The sequence below is a fragment of the Serinus canaria genome, chromosome 3 (genome assembly GCF_022539315.1).
Source record: "Serinus canaria isolate serCan28SL12 chromosome 3, serCan2020, whole genome shotgun sequence".
Taxonomy (NCBI): domain Eukaryota; kingdom Metazoa; phylum Chordata; class Aves; order Passeriformes; family Fringillidae; genus Serinus; species Serinus canaria.
Window position 1 is genome coordinate 33,284,523 of NC_066316.1, and position 18,542 is coordinate 33,303,064.

The following is an 18,542-nucleotide window of genomic DNA, read 5'->3' on the forward strand; positions in this document are numbered from 1 at the left end:
AGACTGGACATCATGTATATTACAACAGGCAATGATGCTGCTAAAACAAATTAATTTGACCATACATTTGGGAAAAAAGGCAATATTCAATTGATTTTGATTGAAGACTCCATGGGCATTTAAGTTTTAAGCAACATCATTGAATAAAAAGTACTTGAAAACAGTGATTGGTGTGTGGTATCTTAATCTATAACCTGCCAAAGTGAGAGTGGTGACCAAACGGGCTGATGTTTTTGAACTCTTTATATATTTAAATAACAGCAGAACTCCAAGGGAACACTGATAATACAAGAGAGCTTCATGTATCTAGTAAGGAATAGCACATTCCTCAAAATGGATGGTAAAGATATGAAGGAAAGTGAGAAAGCTGAGACGTTACCATGCATATCCTACTATCTGTAATACAAACTACATCCCATGTTGCTCTGTAACTGCATTCTCAAAAGCTGCCATCGTTTCGCCAGAGCCTTTAACAACTGAAGAGTATTACTACATTTTGGGTTACTTTTCCTCTATCCTCAACCACATACTCTGGTGGTTGTTTTGGTTTTTTTAAAAGCATGCATAACAAATTAGGGGGCAGGGGGCATAAGCTTGTATTTTTAGTGGGAAGTGCTTACCTGTTCCTGGGAGTGGACACTTCTCACAGTGTGGGCCCCAGGCTTTGCCAACACTGCAACAGCAAAGCTGCTTGCTGAGCTGAACAGAAAGAGGATGCATGCACTGCTTTCCTGCACTAACAAACCGGTAGCAGGGTCCTTTCTCTTCAGCAACTACAGGGTTATCAGCTGCAATGAAAGGGGAAGAGAGGATGGTACTGTTCACATGAAAAGCATAACAGAGAAACACCACTAGATTTCCAAAACCATTTCAAACACCTATCTCAGATGAGAATCACAACATTAGAAAAATCTTATTTTGCATCAAGCACTCCTGAATGCCAGCTCACTCTAGATCAAGGATAAGAAGTATTTGAAAGAAAAATAACAACAACAACAACAAAAAGTAAATTCAAGACCAGCAGTTGCCATGCTGCCACAATCAAGAGTGAGAATCATCACTCTCACTTGCACACAGCTGCTGCAGATCAGCCACTGGCACTACACAGTTGTGTCAAGCTGTAAAGCCAAAGGAATGTCCATTTATAAGTAGGCTATGTCAATAAGTCTGCAAAAACTTTAAGTAGCATACATGATTTTTTTTGTTTCATAAAAGAGACAATTACACACCTACATTTTGTTAAGCTTAGTTTTAATGTGGAAGAGCCAAAGGCCATAAACTGTGATGAGGATGAGGTAACAGAAAGCTAAGTTCCATCCAGCTTTCTAATTTATGCATCCACATTAACATAAAGTTAACACTTCTGGGTAACACATTCACATAACTCAAAAGATACAGACACCTGATTTTCAACATGACATGGAGAAGCAAAACCAAAACCCAACAACCAACTCCTTTATGCTGCTGTTCAACTGCAAAGCAGTATGTTCTTCAAACTGCTGAGAAACTCTCTCAGCAATTGAGTGTCATTAACTAGTAGCATAAGATAGTTAACCAAGGAAAAAAAAAAAGAACTCACCTATGACTTGAGACTATACTTAATTCTATAAATGTAAAGATAGCTCAGAGAAAGAACTTAGGACTATAGCTATTTTTCACTTGTACATATTCTTCACCGAAAAAAAAGTGAAAAATTTAGCTGTTCTTTACATTGTCTTTTCTTCTTGCAGAGGTCATTGACTATAACCAAAGTAAAAGCTAACTAATAGAGGGAAATATTTGCATTCATGTCATTCACAACTTTTTTTTCTCCTAATTATCTCTTAATTTTTAATTCTTCTTAATTAAAATGAAAATGTGCCAAAGACCATCCTGGGCTAAATCTTTATTAATGAACAACCCAGATCAAAGCTGCAGAGGTTGGAAAAAGGGAGAGCAGGACATAAAGATGATTTTGGCTGAAACTAGCACAGAGGAGAGTTAAAAAAAAAAAGTGGAAACTCCAGGCTACTGAAAAATGTACATGGGAGCTGGAGATGGCCTTGAAGATTTGGTGACAAGAATATCAGGAAAAGATAGAAAGGATCCTGGGCAGCCACTGGTGGAAACCAAGGTTTCCAGGACAAAGAAACAGAAAAGAGGCAGGAGCACTGAGTAAACAAAGAAAATAATCTCAGAATATCAGTTGGGGATAGGAAAAAAAGATGACAGCTGAGAATAGTCGGGCCCTTCATCTTCATCTGAAATGTAACCAAGTATCTAATTTGGTACTTCGATTAGCAGTACCAAATACTTACGTATGCATCTTGACAGGGTAGGATCTGGAACAAAGCCCATTTTGCAGGTACATCTGTAGCTGCCCATGGTATTCAAGCACTCACCATTAGGGCATACTCCCTGTAACTGACACTCATTGATATCTGTGGGAAAATTGAAAAAAATCAGATGCTGAAACACGTACTAATATTTTCCGTTCTTCAGAAGTTCTCTCTTCTTTTAAAAATATATGAAGGATAACTGTTACAAGTTAACACTTTAATCAACACTTTTCCCCATATTGACATGTGATTTATAACCCTTTAAAACACTGCTGAGAACATAACAGAAACAAAATTCTATTTATACATCATTCTTAAGTACTCTGAATTAGAAAAACAAATACACTTTGACCGGCTTATCGACCCTTCTTCTCCTGACTAGATGATTGCACAGCTCAACACAGCTCACAAGAACATTCAAAGACACAAGTTTTAACCAATCTAGTATATTTTACAAAGGGTAGAACACTGCTTGCCACATTTAATACAGTTTTTATTAGTATCTATATTTAAGAGTACTCAGTGGTTCATTATGCTGAAAGAAGCACAATGCAAAAACATCATCTGTAGCCCCAAGGAACCTGATCGCAAGAACCTGCTTCAGGGAGCACAGAACACACCTGACATGGAAAAAACTGCAGCTGTGGCAGCGGCAACACAACTTCTTAACAATTATGTTGAACCTGAGTCACCAGTGCCCTGGCAGCCAGGAGGGTTCACCCTGTCCTGGGGGGCATCAGGCACAGCATCACCAGCTGGGCAAGGGAGGGCATTGTCCTGCTCTGCTCTGAGCTGGGGCAGCCTCACCTCGAGTGCTGGGGGCAGTTTTGGGTGACACAATGTAAAAAAGACATTAAACTATTAGACAGTGTTCAAAGGAGTGCAGAAAAGATGGCGAAGGCCTTGAGGAGCAGCCATATGAGGAGCAGCTGAGGGCACTTGGTCTGTTCAGCCTGGAGGAGACTGAGGGGAGACCTCACTGCAGTTCCAGCTTCCTCATCAGGGGAACAGGAGGGGCAGGCACCGATCTCTGCTCTGTGGTGACCAGTGACAGGACCCAAGGGAATGGCCTGGAGTTGGGTCAGGGATAAGTTGTGAAGTTGGATATTTGGAAAAGATTCTTCTCCCAGAGGATGGTTGGGCACTGGAACAGGCTCCCCAGGGAAGTGGTCACAGCACCAAGGCTGACAGAGCTCAAGAAGTGTTTGAAGAACACTCTTGGGAACCTGGTGTGATTCCTGGGCATGGTGCTGTGCAGGGCCAGGAGTTTGACTCATGATCCTTGTGGGTCCCTTCCAACTGTGTGTGCTCTGTAATTCTGTGAACTGCTCTAATAAAGTTTGCTGTTATTAGGCCACCTGTGCAAGTGTTGCTTTCAGGGTCTGACTGAGTAATCCTCCCATTCCCCAAGCACTGGGCCACAGGTCTATATCACACTCATGGTTGCATTTGTAGTTCACTTACTCTTAAAACAGGACCTGTCTAATAATCATCTGGATACCATCTGGAACTAAGTCAGCCAAACTAGGTTTCTATTTCAGGGGACAACAACAGAGTTTGCACTGATAATCCAAATGTCAAAATAGTAACAAAAATAAAATTTAAAAATCCTCTAATTCATAATTATCTGTGTCATAAATTGTGATCTCCTCTTTCAGAAAAATTGAGAGAGTAGATTGAAATAGAGCTACCTTAAAATATTTACATCTATTATTTTTCCATCACACTTTTCCTCTCTATCCTCAAGGCTAGGAAAAAACACCTACCCTGCTGGGTAAACAAACTTTATGTGGAAGTTATAAATTCCAGCTAGTTCTTTAAAAATCGGGTATAGGTGATCATTTATCCAAAATATATAATATTTATTATCTTTCCTTTTAGCTTTTATAATACCAACCTCATTATATTTGACCTCATTGTATGTTGCTTCGTAATTCAACACCAGCACTCAGGGTAAGAGGTTGAATATACAAAATGTAACAGATGTGCCAAAGTTTGCATTTGGAAATCTACAGAAAGATTCTTTCTTCTTCATTTTTCTCCATAAGTTTGGCTACCTGTCCCACGACACAAGAGTGTACAGTAGAGCAGACTCTGGCAGTTGCCATATCAGGCATATTTTTTTTCCAAATACTGTGTTGAGCTTATTCCTCAGCTCTTCCAGTGCTCTACCTAATATAATATCTTGACACCACCTGGATAAACTTCACTTCTATGCACTTAGCTGCACGTGACAAGGAGTAATAATTTATATCCTAGGACTTCGGATGAAATGTGATGGAAACCACATGAATTACAAAGGAGCAGCTCTGCCTCAAAGGAATTTTCAAGTGAAATTCCCAGACTATATGACTTTCTGACCTCAGAGGGAGTGGACTATTTAAAGAGGAGAATGGTATAAGAAAAGAGTAGAAAAAACAGCTGAAATATTTTTGTACAGTAGTCTACTTTTTGTCCCGTCCAATGTTTAAGCAGGATGACATCCCATATAAGAACAGGAGGAACTTGTTTAAGGATTGCAGTAATACAGAATATTTATCAAGCTAGACATTTTCAGATGTACTTGAATTTTATGAAGTTTCTTCATCAGACTAGGTTCTTTCTTTTACCCTGAAATCTCAAAATATGATCGAAGGCATCTACACAGTCTCAACTGACCCCAGAAGAAAGTTTATCACTATTCCAATACCATTATAATTTGTGAGCATTAAAGAAATGAACTTAAATCTTAACACCTAGCAAACTAAAGACATTATTGAAACATCCCTAAATAGAAACACAGTGATACTGCTGTAAAATTGTTGGGAGGAAAGGACATATTACTAATGTGTTATTTTCCAAAATTAGGCTCAACTAGAACCTGATGGAACAAAATACTCTAAAATATCTAGAAGCTAATACAATAAAATACTGAAACACTCAAGAGCCTTCTATTGAATTTCCTATCTGTTGGCAATTTGGGTCGTCAGATCAGTCTTCAAATGCTGAACCACAAAACGATTCTACTTGCTTTGATAAAGCATTTTCTCTGCTGCCAGAAATAAGCTAGAGGAAGAGATAGTATCCTTTACTCTGAGTACAGGAAATATGGCATTATCTGGGTTCATTTCAAAATGAAAATCCTTAGCACAATTACACAAATTACACATACACTTATGAACAAAAACCACGTACAGATTTTGGAGGAAGAGGAAAAACACAGGAGAAATTGATACACATAATGAAAATAATTTCTCTACTTCCTACGTTGTAATACCCAGACATTTTTAAACAACTTTCTCCCTTTCCAAATTCTCAGAATATGTTTTTCTTTACAGGAAAACTAACATATATGACTGGGGGAAAATGGAAGCTGTCTGCCAAGTGACATTCATAATGTATCGCTTTTTTGATGACCTTTTCCGCAATTAGAATTAGCAGAAATGCTTTATCTCATGAAAACAGCATTTAAGTTTTACATCAGTAAGGAAGACAGCTTATTTTAAATGATGATAATTTGACTTAGATTTTAAAATTCTTATTTTCAGTACAAAAGACTAAGTCTCTTGTTTGTTAACCATTAAAATACATTGCTATTTACATATATGCTAGCAGGAAATGGGTGGCACTTTTTCTTTCTATCTTGGAGAATAATTCTACCTTTCTACATGTTTTTAAGCAAGGAAAGTAGTTACATGGCTTACCATAAGTGCATTTGTATTTTAAATGTTAAAAATTATTAATGTTGCATTCTTCACTTATTAGATAATAAAACTTTACTCATTTGCAACCACCTTCATTTTAAAGAATGTTTAAAAAATCTATATATGGATAAACTTTATTATTTGAATATTAGAAGTATAAATGTTTCAAGGCATTATTTCCTGGAGTGGCTGGTTTGTGGATACATGGGATCTTCCTATAATTCATAAATATATATAAAACCATATTTAGCAAATAAAGCTTTTCAAAGACCAACTCATTACAGACTTTCAGTTTTTGAGAAAAGCAGAACAATGAAGTTCCATTGGTAAAAAGCCTCCGTTCCAGTGATACAAAAAAAGGAGAATTTAAACCAGGAAATATTCCACACAGCACCTCACATGGCTCCATAAAGAACTCTCACAGTAAGCACTGTCATTAATAATTTATACAGAACTGGTAAATAAATAATTGATTTTTTAACAGTTGGTGTTTGATATTATGGATGACTTGACCCTTTCTCAATGGTAAAAAATGGGTATAATCCCACTGGCATGAAAGAAGCCTTGTCAATTTTGCACTGACTGACAGTCTGACTCTCTGCTGTTACCTTTTAGTATTATCCATGCCAAATATGTGGAACTAGTCCTTGGCACACTGTGTCCCTGGATTTAGTAGTCTATGAAAGTCTGACTCATCCTTACAATCAGCTGAGATGGCAGGAGAAGCCAAATGCCATCCCAGCAGCCCTGGTGGTGACTGCTTTCACAAGTTCACCCAAATACACAGAAGCTTTGCCACAACCAGGGTCTTAACAGTGATGCTGAAGCACTGTACACACACAGCTGAGTCTGCTGTGTCTCAGTTCCTCCTATACCCTTTTCTAAGCCCAGTTTGATATATGGTGAGGTCAGCCACCACGCTCTCCAGAGCCACCACTGTGCTCCCAGCTTCAAATAACCCAGACACTGTAACCAAACTGCTGCTAATCTGTCCCACTAAGGAGAATTTAAAACAGGCTCTCGTAACAACAACAGTTGGTGTTTGATACCTCCCCACACATTTTTATAGGTCTTCTGGGTGTTAGGTCAGCCTGCTCTCAGAAAATGCAATGTGTTAATGACTCACTGCCACTGAATTTCCTGGTGAAAAAAAAAACAAGCTATAACAGCCATTTTCTAACTGCATGCCTGCCTGCTTATGCGGAGAGTACAACTATGAACACAATACTACCTTTGAGAATTAAAAAAACCCAACAACAAGAAGAAAAAAAAAAACCTTCAAAACCAACCAAGCAAAGCAGGAAAGTGGGAACAATATAAGATGGTGTTCATTTAATCAAGTAAAGCACACAGTAACATTGAACTTGTTATAAACAATGATAATTATATAGCTTTACTATGTTTAAAAACAGATTCATCTTCAAAGAACTTTACATCCATTACTAGAAGATAAAAGATGGAAATGAATGGATAAGCCAGATAACAAAAAGAAAATTTACTTCGCTCATGTTTTTCCATGCTTGCGTTCTAGGAATGTTAACAAAGAAATTTTATTTGGATTTTTGTCCAGTGTAAGGCAATCATCAAGGCTTCATACAAAAATACCCCAAAGCACTTTACTAGAATCTTGGTCCACATATATTTAACACAATCAGACAAACTGTTTTTACTCATGACCACATATAGACATTTGGATGGGCTGAGTATCACAATACTAAACAAAATTTCCTTCAGTCTAAGTGCAGGCAACAGTTAATATCACCTATTTTCTTCTAATATCTGGGATTTAGAGAAGGACTAAATACTCCAGGAAAAAAAAATGCAGGAAACTTCTGAAAAACAACCTGACCCTTATCTGTTACTCTTCTCTAAACAGTTCCTGCTTGCCTAAAGATCAAAACCCCCAGTGATTTTTCAACATCTCCACCTGTATTTCCTCAAGTATGGATTTACTTGTTCAGCTCTCTTACATACACTGCACACTAGGGAACTGCAATGACAAAAAAGAAATGCATCAATCAAAACTTCAAATTATGTCCTAAGGTTCTTAAATTTCAGTGACAAACATTTTCACACCTAATGAAAGGTTTCCCTCTCAGTGTTGCAGAGGTATTTATGTACACAGAAAAGTACAATGTAGTAGAATCTCTTTCTCAACTTAATGACATTGCACAGAACTCTCTGCTGGAGGGGAAGACATGCTGCAGATGGTCTTAACCTCCAATATTCTGCTTGCATTCTTCAATTCTACACTGGCTTTTAAATTAGATTAAAACAGTGTTTGTGACTGCATCAGCTGCTGTCCAACAGTACTTTGGTTCTTTACTGGAAACCTACAAGCAACTTCTCTCACATTTCCTTGAGCAATGTTATACCTAATTCAATCACATCCAGGAAATGAATCATATCAGCTTTATTCTAGGATTAATGACATTTAACGCAGCCTGAGTATCCTTTATCCAAGAATAACAAACCATGCTAAGTGTAAACATCCAGTCCTAGGAAAAATTCCTGTGCCTCCTTAAAACGAGATCTGTACCTGTCACTTACTGTTGAAAGAATATGCTTTGCTTGGTTACTGTAAAACATGCCGAGTTATTTACTACACCATAAAGTTCCTTTAATTTCCCCTTTTACTGAAATAGCAAGCAAATATGGAAATGCCTCATAGCCTGCTTCTGTTCTACACGTTAACGGGCCAACAACCTGAAGGTGATGGCTGCTACAGCCAAGCAGAGGGGTGCAGAAGGACTAATGATCAGCAGAGAGCTGCTCTGCTACAAAGCACCCTACAAAAGCTGATGGCTGGAGTATTAGCTCTGCAGTGTTTCCCTCTGGCAGCTTCCAGCTGTAAGGCTATTTAGGAAGAGAAGTTCACTGTGTTTTGGCTGTGGTAACCATTACAACAGCTTCTCAGACCACCCAGGCCCAGCTGGCCTCATGCAGAAATGTTGAGGTGGTGTAAAGCTGTCTTCTCTGCCTCCAGACTAGTAAGTCATTCGGACACACAGAGCAAGGCCACTGCCCACCCTTTTCAGATACTGAGCAATGCCCATATTTGGTCACACAATGCAGGAATTTGAAACATTCCCATAAAATTAAATTCATTCTTTCATTTCCAGGCTTAGCACATTGAATTTATGCTTATCAAAATCATTGCTGCTAGGAAATTTTAACCACATTTAAGTATTATCTTAAAATTCTACAACCGAATGTACATGTTTATTATTGTGTTCTGCAATCTTCTGATATTTCGTTATTTAAATCTATCTATTCATTTTAAAGAAACCACTTTTACTCAAGAAAAGTGGTCTATGAATTAAAATAGGTCAGGGGTAACTGCAAGAATTTTGAACAATGTAAATGCAAAAAAAAATAGCCTTTTTTGAAAGAAATCACTGCTACTATTGATGTAAATAATGCAGTCAAATTTCTTTTCAGGAGAACTGACAGCTTGGAAATTATAAATTCCACTATCAAAATGGGACTGGGGTTTGATTTTATTACTATTTTATGCTGAAGTAACTAAAAAAGGCATTTAAAATTTTCATAAAAAAGGCTGAAGAATGTTAAGTGATTTAGTATAAATTAAAAAAATAACCCCTCTTCTGAAACAATAGATCACACTCGTATCATTGAGTTTGCTATATTACAAATTTAGTGGTGATTTTTGATTACATGGATTAATATGACTCAAAAAACAATGAACAAGTCCGATTTTCAAGGCCATATTACATGCACTAGAAAAAAACAATACATAATTTCACAATTTTTAATATAGCACATAACAAGATATGAAAAACTAAATATGCAATTGCTTTCAGCTAAGACAGTCATGATATCCAGAAGGTTCTTATAAAATTTGGACCAAGAATAGGAATTTCTAGAAGCAGGAATTTCTAGTCAGATCACCACAGCCCTGGTAACTTCACTGAACTATTCAGAATAAACTTGTGGCTAGAGATGCACTGCAGCCCATCTCACCCCCTCTGTCCCAAGTGGCTGGTGCTGGAGGACACAAGCAATCTCAATAGCTGACTACAGGCCTAAGCACTATGGAAAGATAAATTTCTGAAGGGGGACTTCTACAGTTAACTCTGAAATCCCACCTCCATGCTTATCAAAAACTGACTGATATTGTTTAAATTACTAAGTAATAAAATCAAATGGAAAATATTTGTCCCCTTCTGATGAAAAGAGAACAACTTTCAATAAGTACCATGCACCCTTAAAACACTCTGCTGCATTTAAGCAAAGAAAGCTGTCTAGATCAATTATATACTAATTAGAATTTGCCAAAGTATTTAGGCAACTTCTTAATTTAAAATGACCTAGTGGTCAGTCATTACATGTTATTTAGTAATATCTGCCTTGATAGATGTTTTCATGGGTTAAGTGCTTTAATATGCATAATAAATCATGCTGTAAGTTTAGACTGGAACACATAATTTATGTCAATTGTGAAAATTTGATACATTCTGGTAAGGTAAATACTAGGCTTCACTGTGTGCCATCTGACTGGTTGACCTCCAAATTGACTCAATATGCAGGCATCAGCTTTTATTCTCCTTATGAAATATAAATTACAATCAATAACCTATTAACACCACACAAAATACTGTTCCAATTGTTTCTGCTATAGCTACATTAACCACTATTAATATCCTCTAAGAAAAATACAATATCCAGATTATACTACCTCCATTATAGTTGATTGTTTCAATAATAACTTGATTAGTGAGAATGAGAGGTAAAAGAAACAAAAAGCAAGACTTTGTTGTTAAATAAACTATTGCAATGCTTTTTTAAATCAGAGAAAAAACAGTTGCTTATTCTAAGAAATGACCCACTGATTTCTGTGAGCTAGCAGAATAGCAGCAGAAGAAATCAGTCCAACTCGTTTTGTGCTTTTGCATGGAATTTACCGGAACACCAGTTTGCAGAGCCGCACTTCTCAAACACATAATCAGTGTCCAAACAGCAACCCAGCCCAGTTTCTGGAGATATATTTATTTCTCACTACGATCATCACAAAAGAACTTCTTTGAAAGATGGTTGTTGACTTAGTGAGTAACATTAAACAGCATTTCTCATTAATGAAGCTCTTTCATTACTTAAAAGTAGTGAAATAAATATACAACTTGCAGAGAAAACAATTTTATTACTGTATTTTAGGGACAAATGTAGGAGGGAAGAATATACCTTCAAAATTTATCATAAATCATGATGAAGCCAAGGGAAAAGTGCTTTAAGTCCCCTGAGCATGTGATTATAGAATTTGATCTATCAACATACAAGTACTAGTTTCTGCAAACTCATAAACATTTAATTTTAAGAACATAGGAACTTTCAAAGAATTTCCATGCACTTTTTACTTCATTGCAAAACAGCAAGCGTTCAGGTATTTTTCCAGTTCTTCAAGATAAGATTTCTAAAGTGCTCTGTTGGCAATATGTTAGTTTCCTGAAAAATGAATCCAACCTTTTCACCAGCTGTTTTTTCCATTCTATTTCAGTTTTCCAAGAAAACCATTAGCAGACTAAGGAAACGGTAAGTATAACTTTAAGCAGGGAATCAGAAATTAGCATTGCATGTGGATTCTAACAAAGAAGTTGCAACACTGATAAGCCGTATTTTGGCTCTACTGACAGCCTTAGGGCATCCATGTGTGTACATGTAATAAATCACCCCATTGAAAAGATAATTACTGAGGGGGGAAAAGATTTCTTGATAGTAATTACACTAAACTGCTTGAATTAACATACCCACAGATGGTTCTTTGTGGTCCTACTTACACATTAGAGAGAAGAATGCTTGATTACATTAGTTCACTCACTTGAAAGGAAAAAAAATAATGATCTGGTAATTATTCACACTAATACTCCTTAGTTGATGAAGCCTATGTAGACTTTTGACTGCAAAACCAAAGTAGAACAAAAGGTTAATTAGGCTTTTAGGCCTGAGTTTTCAAAGGCAGTGAAAGTTGGACAACATCTAGGTGAAAAAACCAATCTCTTTTAGCTGCAGGCAGGGATTCAGAAATATATCCTCGTTACTATGTGGTCTGGCAGCCCTGGCCCTTTCTAAGCATGGACACAGCATGTGTACCCTTTCAGCAAAGAATAATTTAATTAAAACTTACACTTGCATATGGACATGCTGTTCCACTCCCTTCCAATTTAATTGTAAGGATTCTTAAAGGAATATGGATGCTCCCACGCCAGCAGCTTCCACAGTTTTCTCCTGCCATCCGCGGCTGTCTGTGTTAGTGATACGGACAGCTCTTTCTTCATTAGCCCTGGCTTCTTCTCTTACAGAAAAGCATGTCTGCTTCAGATAAACAAACAGGACACTTCTGGCTGACCCATTGAGAAGCACATGCTAATGACCATTTCAGGGCTGAAATGCACCCTGCCAGCAGCTTTCACATATGAAGCTAGCTTTCCTGAAGAACGTTCAAATAGAGGTCAAAATCCTGACCCTCTGAAAGAAAATGGTAATCTTGTTACTTACTTCAATAGGACAAAATTCCATTGTGGCTTTGTTTCATGGGGATTCCTTCTCCCATTTGTGTCTCCTTATTGGAATGTGTTAGTGAGCAAATTACACAGGAGCAATTTCAACCTCAGTAAAGCAGTAAGGGGAATCTTCAACAGCCACAACCAAATCCCTCTCCAGAAAGTTAGGAGATTGTCCCCATCCTAAATTCATCAACAGTCTAGTAAGATAATCCTACTATCATTTTATGATTAAACACTACATGATAAATTTCCATGTATTAACTACAAGTTATATTTAGAGTCTACAGCTCACTCTCTTCTGGGATAGTGACAGCAGTATAAAACAAACTGTTTAAAGCCTCATATTTCTTGCAATTTTAGTCATGAAGTACAAAAATGTGTCAGGGGAAGAATTACCAAAATCCAGTGCAAAACCCAATGAATAGCCTACCAGGTACAGATCTATTTCTGTATACTACTGTGGCAGTACTCAGTTCCCTCTTATGCTCCTACCCACAGACATACGTTCTCTCTCTATCAGCCTGTCACTGCTCAGTGAAACAACTTCCTGGCCTATTTCTGGCAGCCTTCACAAGCAGCAGACCATTTCTAACTGTCCATAACTCCTGAAAACGGATCTCAGTTTCCACAAAATAAGGTTTGCTGACACCTAGGTTCAACCTCTTGAACCAAGCTGAATGCCCTACTTGCCTTGAAATGCCTGCTGGGTTGCTGCTCTCTGAAACCATTGTGTGTTCTGTGGGGTATTCACATGACTACTGAAGATATCAAAAGCTCCTGCCTCTCCTGGATCATGCTCAGAGGGTTGCATGAGGGCACAAATCCATCATGGCATCTTCTAGACACTTTCCAGGGTCAAAGTTCGAAAACCTCTCTTTTGCAGATGCTGAAAAACCTTGTGACTGATACATGGAACAAGACAAACTCTTTCAAAATAACTGGGACTGTCTTGCTGAAATGCATCCCCTGCATGTTTAATTTGAGGCATAAAAAGGCTGCCCATTTACATCTGACACTCAGTTCCTTCACCTTTTCACTTTGCAGTACTCATTAGCAACATGCTGCCATCAACATCTCCCCATCCCTTTTTACTTACTAAGAGGACTTTACAGTCTTCCACTGCAGAGCAGGGAACAAGCTCTTGAGTCACAACTGGCAGCTCTCCTCCAGTTACTTTTTTAGTGTTTTGACCCATTCAGTCCTCCAAACATCCCTGCCCTGCAAGCTGGTAAACCACTAGGTAGAGACCTGAGCAACAGACAGGCTCAGGCAGAGAGCAGCTCACATCTCCCTCAGCAGTGAAACAGCATGATGTTTGTGTTTAGTGCTCTACAAACTTTATTATTTTGGTGGGCAAATAATTTCTTCATGCAACTGGCTATTGCACATTCCCTCATTAACATGCAAAGTGAAAATTTTCAGTTAAATTAAATTTATGTCCAAAATGCCTATACATAATCCTTTAACATCATCTATTCTGTCATTTTATCCAGCTCTTCACCAGCACTACTATTTATTTGGACCTTTTTATCGCTTGTAGTATCAACACTGATCAAGAATCCTGGCCACAGCAGTATCAGCTTCACTTGAATGAATTTTTCCCTTTCTTCCCAAACCTCTCTCCAGAACACTGGTGCAAGATTGCTCTTGTGCTGTGCCAAACCAGTCAGACAAGCAATTAAACTTTTTCCTACATCCTCACCTGGCACCTCTGTGCAGTGCTCCAAGATACACAGAAAGAATGAGCATTTGTCTGTGGTCATCTCTTCAGCTGGTCAGATAGAGATGCTACAGACCAGGAGAATCCAAATGTCCCAAGCTTTGCTTAGTAGCTGCATGATCATGCAGACCCCACAACCTGTATCTTTTGAAAACTTCTATATTTGCCAGCAGGCAATAATAGTCTCAGAGAAACACAACTAGCCTGTGTCTAACTCCATACATCTCACCTGCCCTATGCACATTCTGGAAACAGGTGGATCACTTCACATGGCAGCCAGGTACTCATTCTTTTCATCTCCACTTGTCAGGGATGTTATCTGGCTTTTCTCAGTACTATTGTGCCTAGCCTCTTGAGTCCAAAAGTATTGTTCTCTGATTCCTATACACTTTCATGATAACAAAAATTGTTCTGTATTGCTAGTTTCATCTGACTTAACAGAATATGTCCACAGATTCACTCTTTAGCAAAAAAATCTGTCAAACAATGTATTTCTACAGAAAAACAAAGTAAAAGAATCCTTATGAAACCATCTTTATACATCATCAAAGAAAATGAGGGTATACATAAAAGTTTCAGAAGTTATTTTCCCTGGAGGAAAAAACTCACTCTTACAGAGCTGCCAATATTTAGAAAGAGTCAAAAGTATACTCAACATTTTTTCCCAAATATAATTCAATCGACCAGATTAAATCATCTAAATCATCAATATCAAAGAAGCTGTCACAGAAAGCCAATACTGAAACTAAACACAACCAATTTGGGTGCTATCATACCTTGACAAAAGGTAGCATTGATTCTCTTGTAGCCTTGTGGGCATTCCATGATAGGACCGTATCCATGGTAAGCTGAAAAAAAAAATACATCAGTTAAATACTGATCATTTATATGCTTGCAGAGCCTGACAGCTAAATTATTATATAAGTATATTTTAAAAATTATAAGATTTTTTGAAAAATAGTTAAGCAAAAAAGACAAGCTAAAATTAAAGATTGCACAGGCAACCTTAATTCAATGTTTTTCAATATGTCTGCCACTTAACTCTTCAGTTATCCAGTCAAATTTGTGTTAAAAAACAAAACAAATCTTTGAAATCAGGATATCTTTCATCCTATTTGTTCTGAAATATTCAAATAACTAGTTTTGAAACCAGCTGCAAATATCATGTTTGGAAAATATAAAGTTGAAGATTCATTATGGAAACATCTAGGATTTACCTAACACAGCTGTTGCATTTTAGAATACTGAACTTCACCTCATTTGTGAAGTGGCTAATCAGTGTAAACAGTCACAGATATAATAACACTGCAAAATAAATACTGAATTCAATTTTGCCAAACTAGAAAGTTTTCAGTTAACCAGCTTTTTATTTCTATTGATAGTTTCTTTCCTCCACTTAAAGCTGCTTTTCAGACTACAGAAAACCATTTATTGTTTCTTAAACATCAGAAATGCGAGCAGTAACTTTGTGTAGTTATGCACTCAAAGCTAACTTCTTGGCAAAGCCCAGTACTTTATTAAGCATATAGAACTAAACTTTTGGCACTATGATCACATAAATGCTTTTAATAAGAGTCAAGAGAGTTTTTCATAATTTGAATGTTATAACAGAGATACCTTACATTCTGTCAGATCTTTTGCTTCATTTCAAAAGTGTTCCAAATGTTCAAAACAAAACCCCCCAAAACACACCAGATTCATTCGTTTCCATCTTTAGAGTATACAAACTGTCAAGACAGAACAACCAAGTTGCCATTGATTGGCTTCCCTTCACATAATGCCTGAATTACACATTTATCCCTGCTGCTTACTTTAAAACTGGCACTTGGTTGACTGTAATGATGGGGAAAAAAAAAAGGATAATTGTTTTAACTAGTTCTAAAGCTTTGCCTATTATTTGGAAAAATTTAAGTGATGATCTTGGGTAGCAGGCTTTGGACTGAGATAGTATTATTTCCAATATCAGTGAATTATTTAAAATAACTGCTTAAATAAAACATTGAAATTGTCCTTAGATGTTGCATAAAGTGTAAAATGGTTAAACACGTATAGTAAAAATGCAGCAATGTGATTACAGTTCTGAACACATACTTTTCCATCTTTACACTGAATACAATCCTTCTATACCAACTACAACTTGAAAATTTTGTCTGTCTACTCAACTGTCAGCTACAGATTTAGTTTCCAAGGCAGATTTTTCAGTCTTTTCCTAATATTAATATTAGAACTGGTTGAAATTTAAGGAGACTTCCAAAAGCACAATGCATTAGTCTACTTCTGGTCCCCAAAAGTGTCAATGAAACTCCTAGTACACATGATGGCAGACTGAAACTCATAATTGCACTCATTATGTCCTAACTGATTTGTGCTTGCCATAATAGACCTGACTGAATCCACACTAAAACCAGGAGAGTCTGTAACTTTCTGTGGGCAGGAATGGTACCCTGCAGGGCAGCCTGCTGAATGAAAACAGCTTCCAGTTGTAGATGGAGACCAGCCCGTAACCTATGCCAGCTCATTTCCAGTGCTGCAACACATTTTCCCTCCCAGGGTGACTCAGCTGCTCTACAAAGTGCGGTGCTGGACTGAAGTCAGAGATTTTAACCTCTCCCTCCTTCCTCATCCTCCTGCTCCCACAACAAACAGGAAACTGGCAGCTTACTAGCAGCTGGTTTTTTCCTTTCAACAAAGAGCAGAAATGTAAGCAAGTCACAGTAGAGAAGAAGCTTGCTCAGTGATGGCTGGTGATCCTTGTGGGAGCTGGATGGAGTCAAACATTACTTACCCTTTACTCACCTAAACAACATGTTTGTAATTACTAAGTTAGCAAGAAGCCTGACCAATCACAACATCTCCCATGTAACACAGAAAGACCCTTCTTCTTAAGAGCTGTCTTCTGTTAGAAGCCCTTAAAAATGGAGATGTGTTCCAAACCTTCTTTTGGTTTTCAGTAATACTGAACAACCCATAAACTTACAGACATGAAAGCTGTCTCAGGCCAAGGCACTTAAATTTGCAACAGGTCAGGAGCCCTGACTGAGCAGTGGCTGTTACCCAAAATACTCAAGTCCTTACAGAGATGACAGAGCCCTCTGTAAGACCATGGGAACAAAATATATGCAAACTTATGCATGTCCTTAAGTAGTTGATTGAAGAGAGAACTACCTGCTAGTGACACTAAAGTATAGGCTTAAATATTTTGCTGAAGTGGGTTAGGCAGAAGATCACAACCTGACTACATATTATTATAAAAGCATGTCCACTTTTAACGAAGTTTATGAGGCATAAAACCATAAAAGTAAAAGGAACTCTGTTTGCTTCCAAAATATCTACAATAAAAAGGGTAATACCAATTTAATGAAATATCAGAACAGGTCAGAATTATATGGGAAGAATGTGGGACTAACTTAACCTTTTGAGACACATCTCAAAAGGTATAGATATCACTTAACTGACAACTTACTATTTATTTATTTGACACCAAGCTTTTCCATCCAATATCATATAAATTTATGTATATAATATATGCATATCCTTTTTATCACTGAAGCATTCTCAGTGTTGTAAAAATAAAAACACTTGTGAATATAAATCCTTCAGCATCCACTCTAGACTTCTATTAAATCTTCTAACAAATTTAAATTTATCTTTGAAAATTGTTTACTCTGCAGAACCATAACATTTCAATACTGTCACAAGTCTTAGTTTGACACCTATGCTCAAAAGATACTTTGACCCAGATCCAGAAGAGATTTCTGGTTTTCAGGTTTTGTGCCAAAGTTCAAACTGAACACCTATAACATTTTAAGATGCTGTAAGAGCACTTAAACACCTGCAACACACTAAATGTATCATCTTCAATTCTTAAAAATCTAAAAATTCACCATTTGCATCCACATAGAATTGCCATAAGACACGGCATGATTAAATAGCATCATGCTTAGAATCATTCCTAAATCAAATGTAGCCTAGAGAAAATACATACACTGTTACTAAACCTTCTTGACAGATTCAATGAATATTTACTCTCATACTACCAAATGACACTCTTGATATAGTGACACTGTATTTTCATCTGGATAAAATATATAGTGCACCCTTCTCAAAACACTAACATACAGTGAGAACTCCCACCTCGAAAGATGAGAAATGTGTCCTATTATGTCTAGGAGACACAAATCCTTACTTTCCAGGAATGCTTTAATCAGAAGAAGAGGATTATTCCAAGTGGCACCATTCTCTGTCTCTTCTTGAAATCATACAGTTACATTCAAAAAAACAATTCCAAATTGAACCAGAA

General features: G+C 37.2%; 1 protein-coding gene across 7 annotated transcripts in view; it reads right to left on the reverse strand.

The window, feature by feature from the left end:
* Positions 1 to 18,542, reverse strand: part of LTBP1 (latent transforming growth factor beta binding protein 1) — a 188,574-nt gene that overhangs the window by 68,115 nt on the left and 101,917 nt on the right. For all 7 annotated transcript variants that reach the window (XM_030236100.2, XM_030236099.2, XM_030236097.2 and 4 more), the window contains 3 exons: positions 15,019 to 15,090; positions 2,298 to 2,420; positions 621 to 788 (listed from right to left, as the gene is read on the reverse strand). In XM_030236100.2, coding sequence (XP_030091960.1) covers positions 621 to 788; positions 2,298 to 2,420; positions 15,019 to 15,090 — 363 coding nt within the window. The remainder of the gene's footprint in view (positions 1 to 620; positions 789 to 2,297; positions 2,421 to 15,018; positions 15,091 to 18,542) is intronic.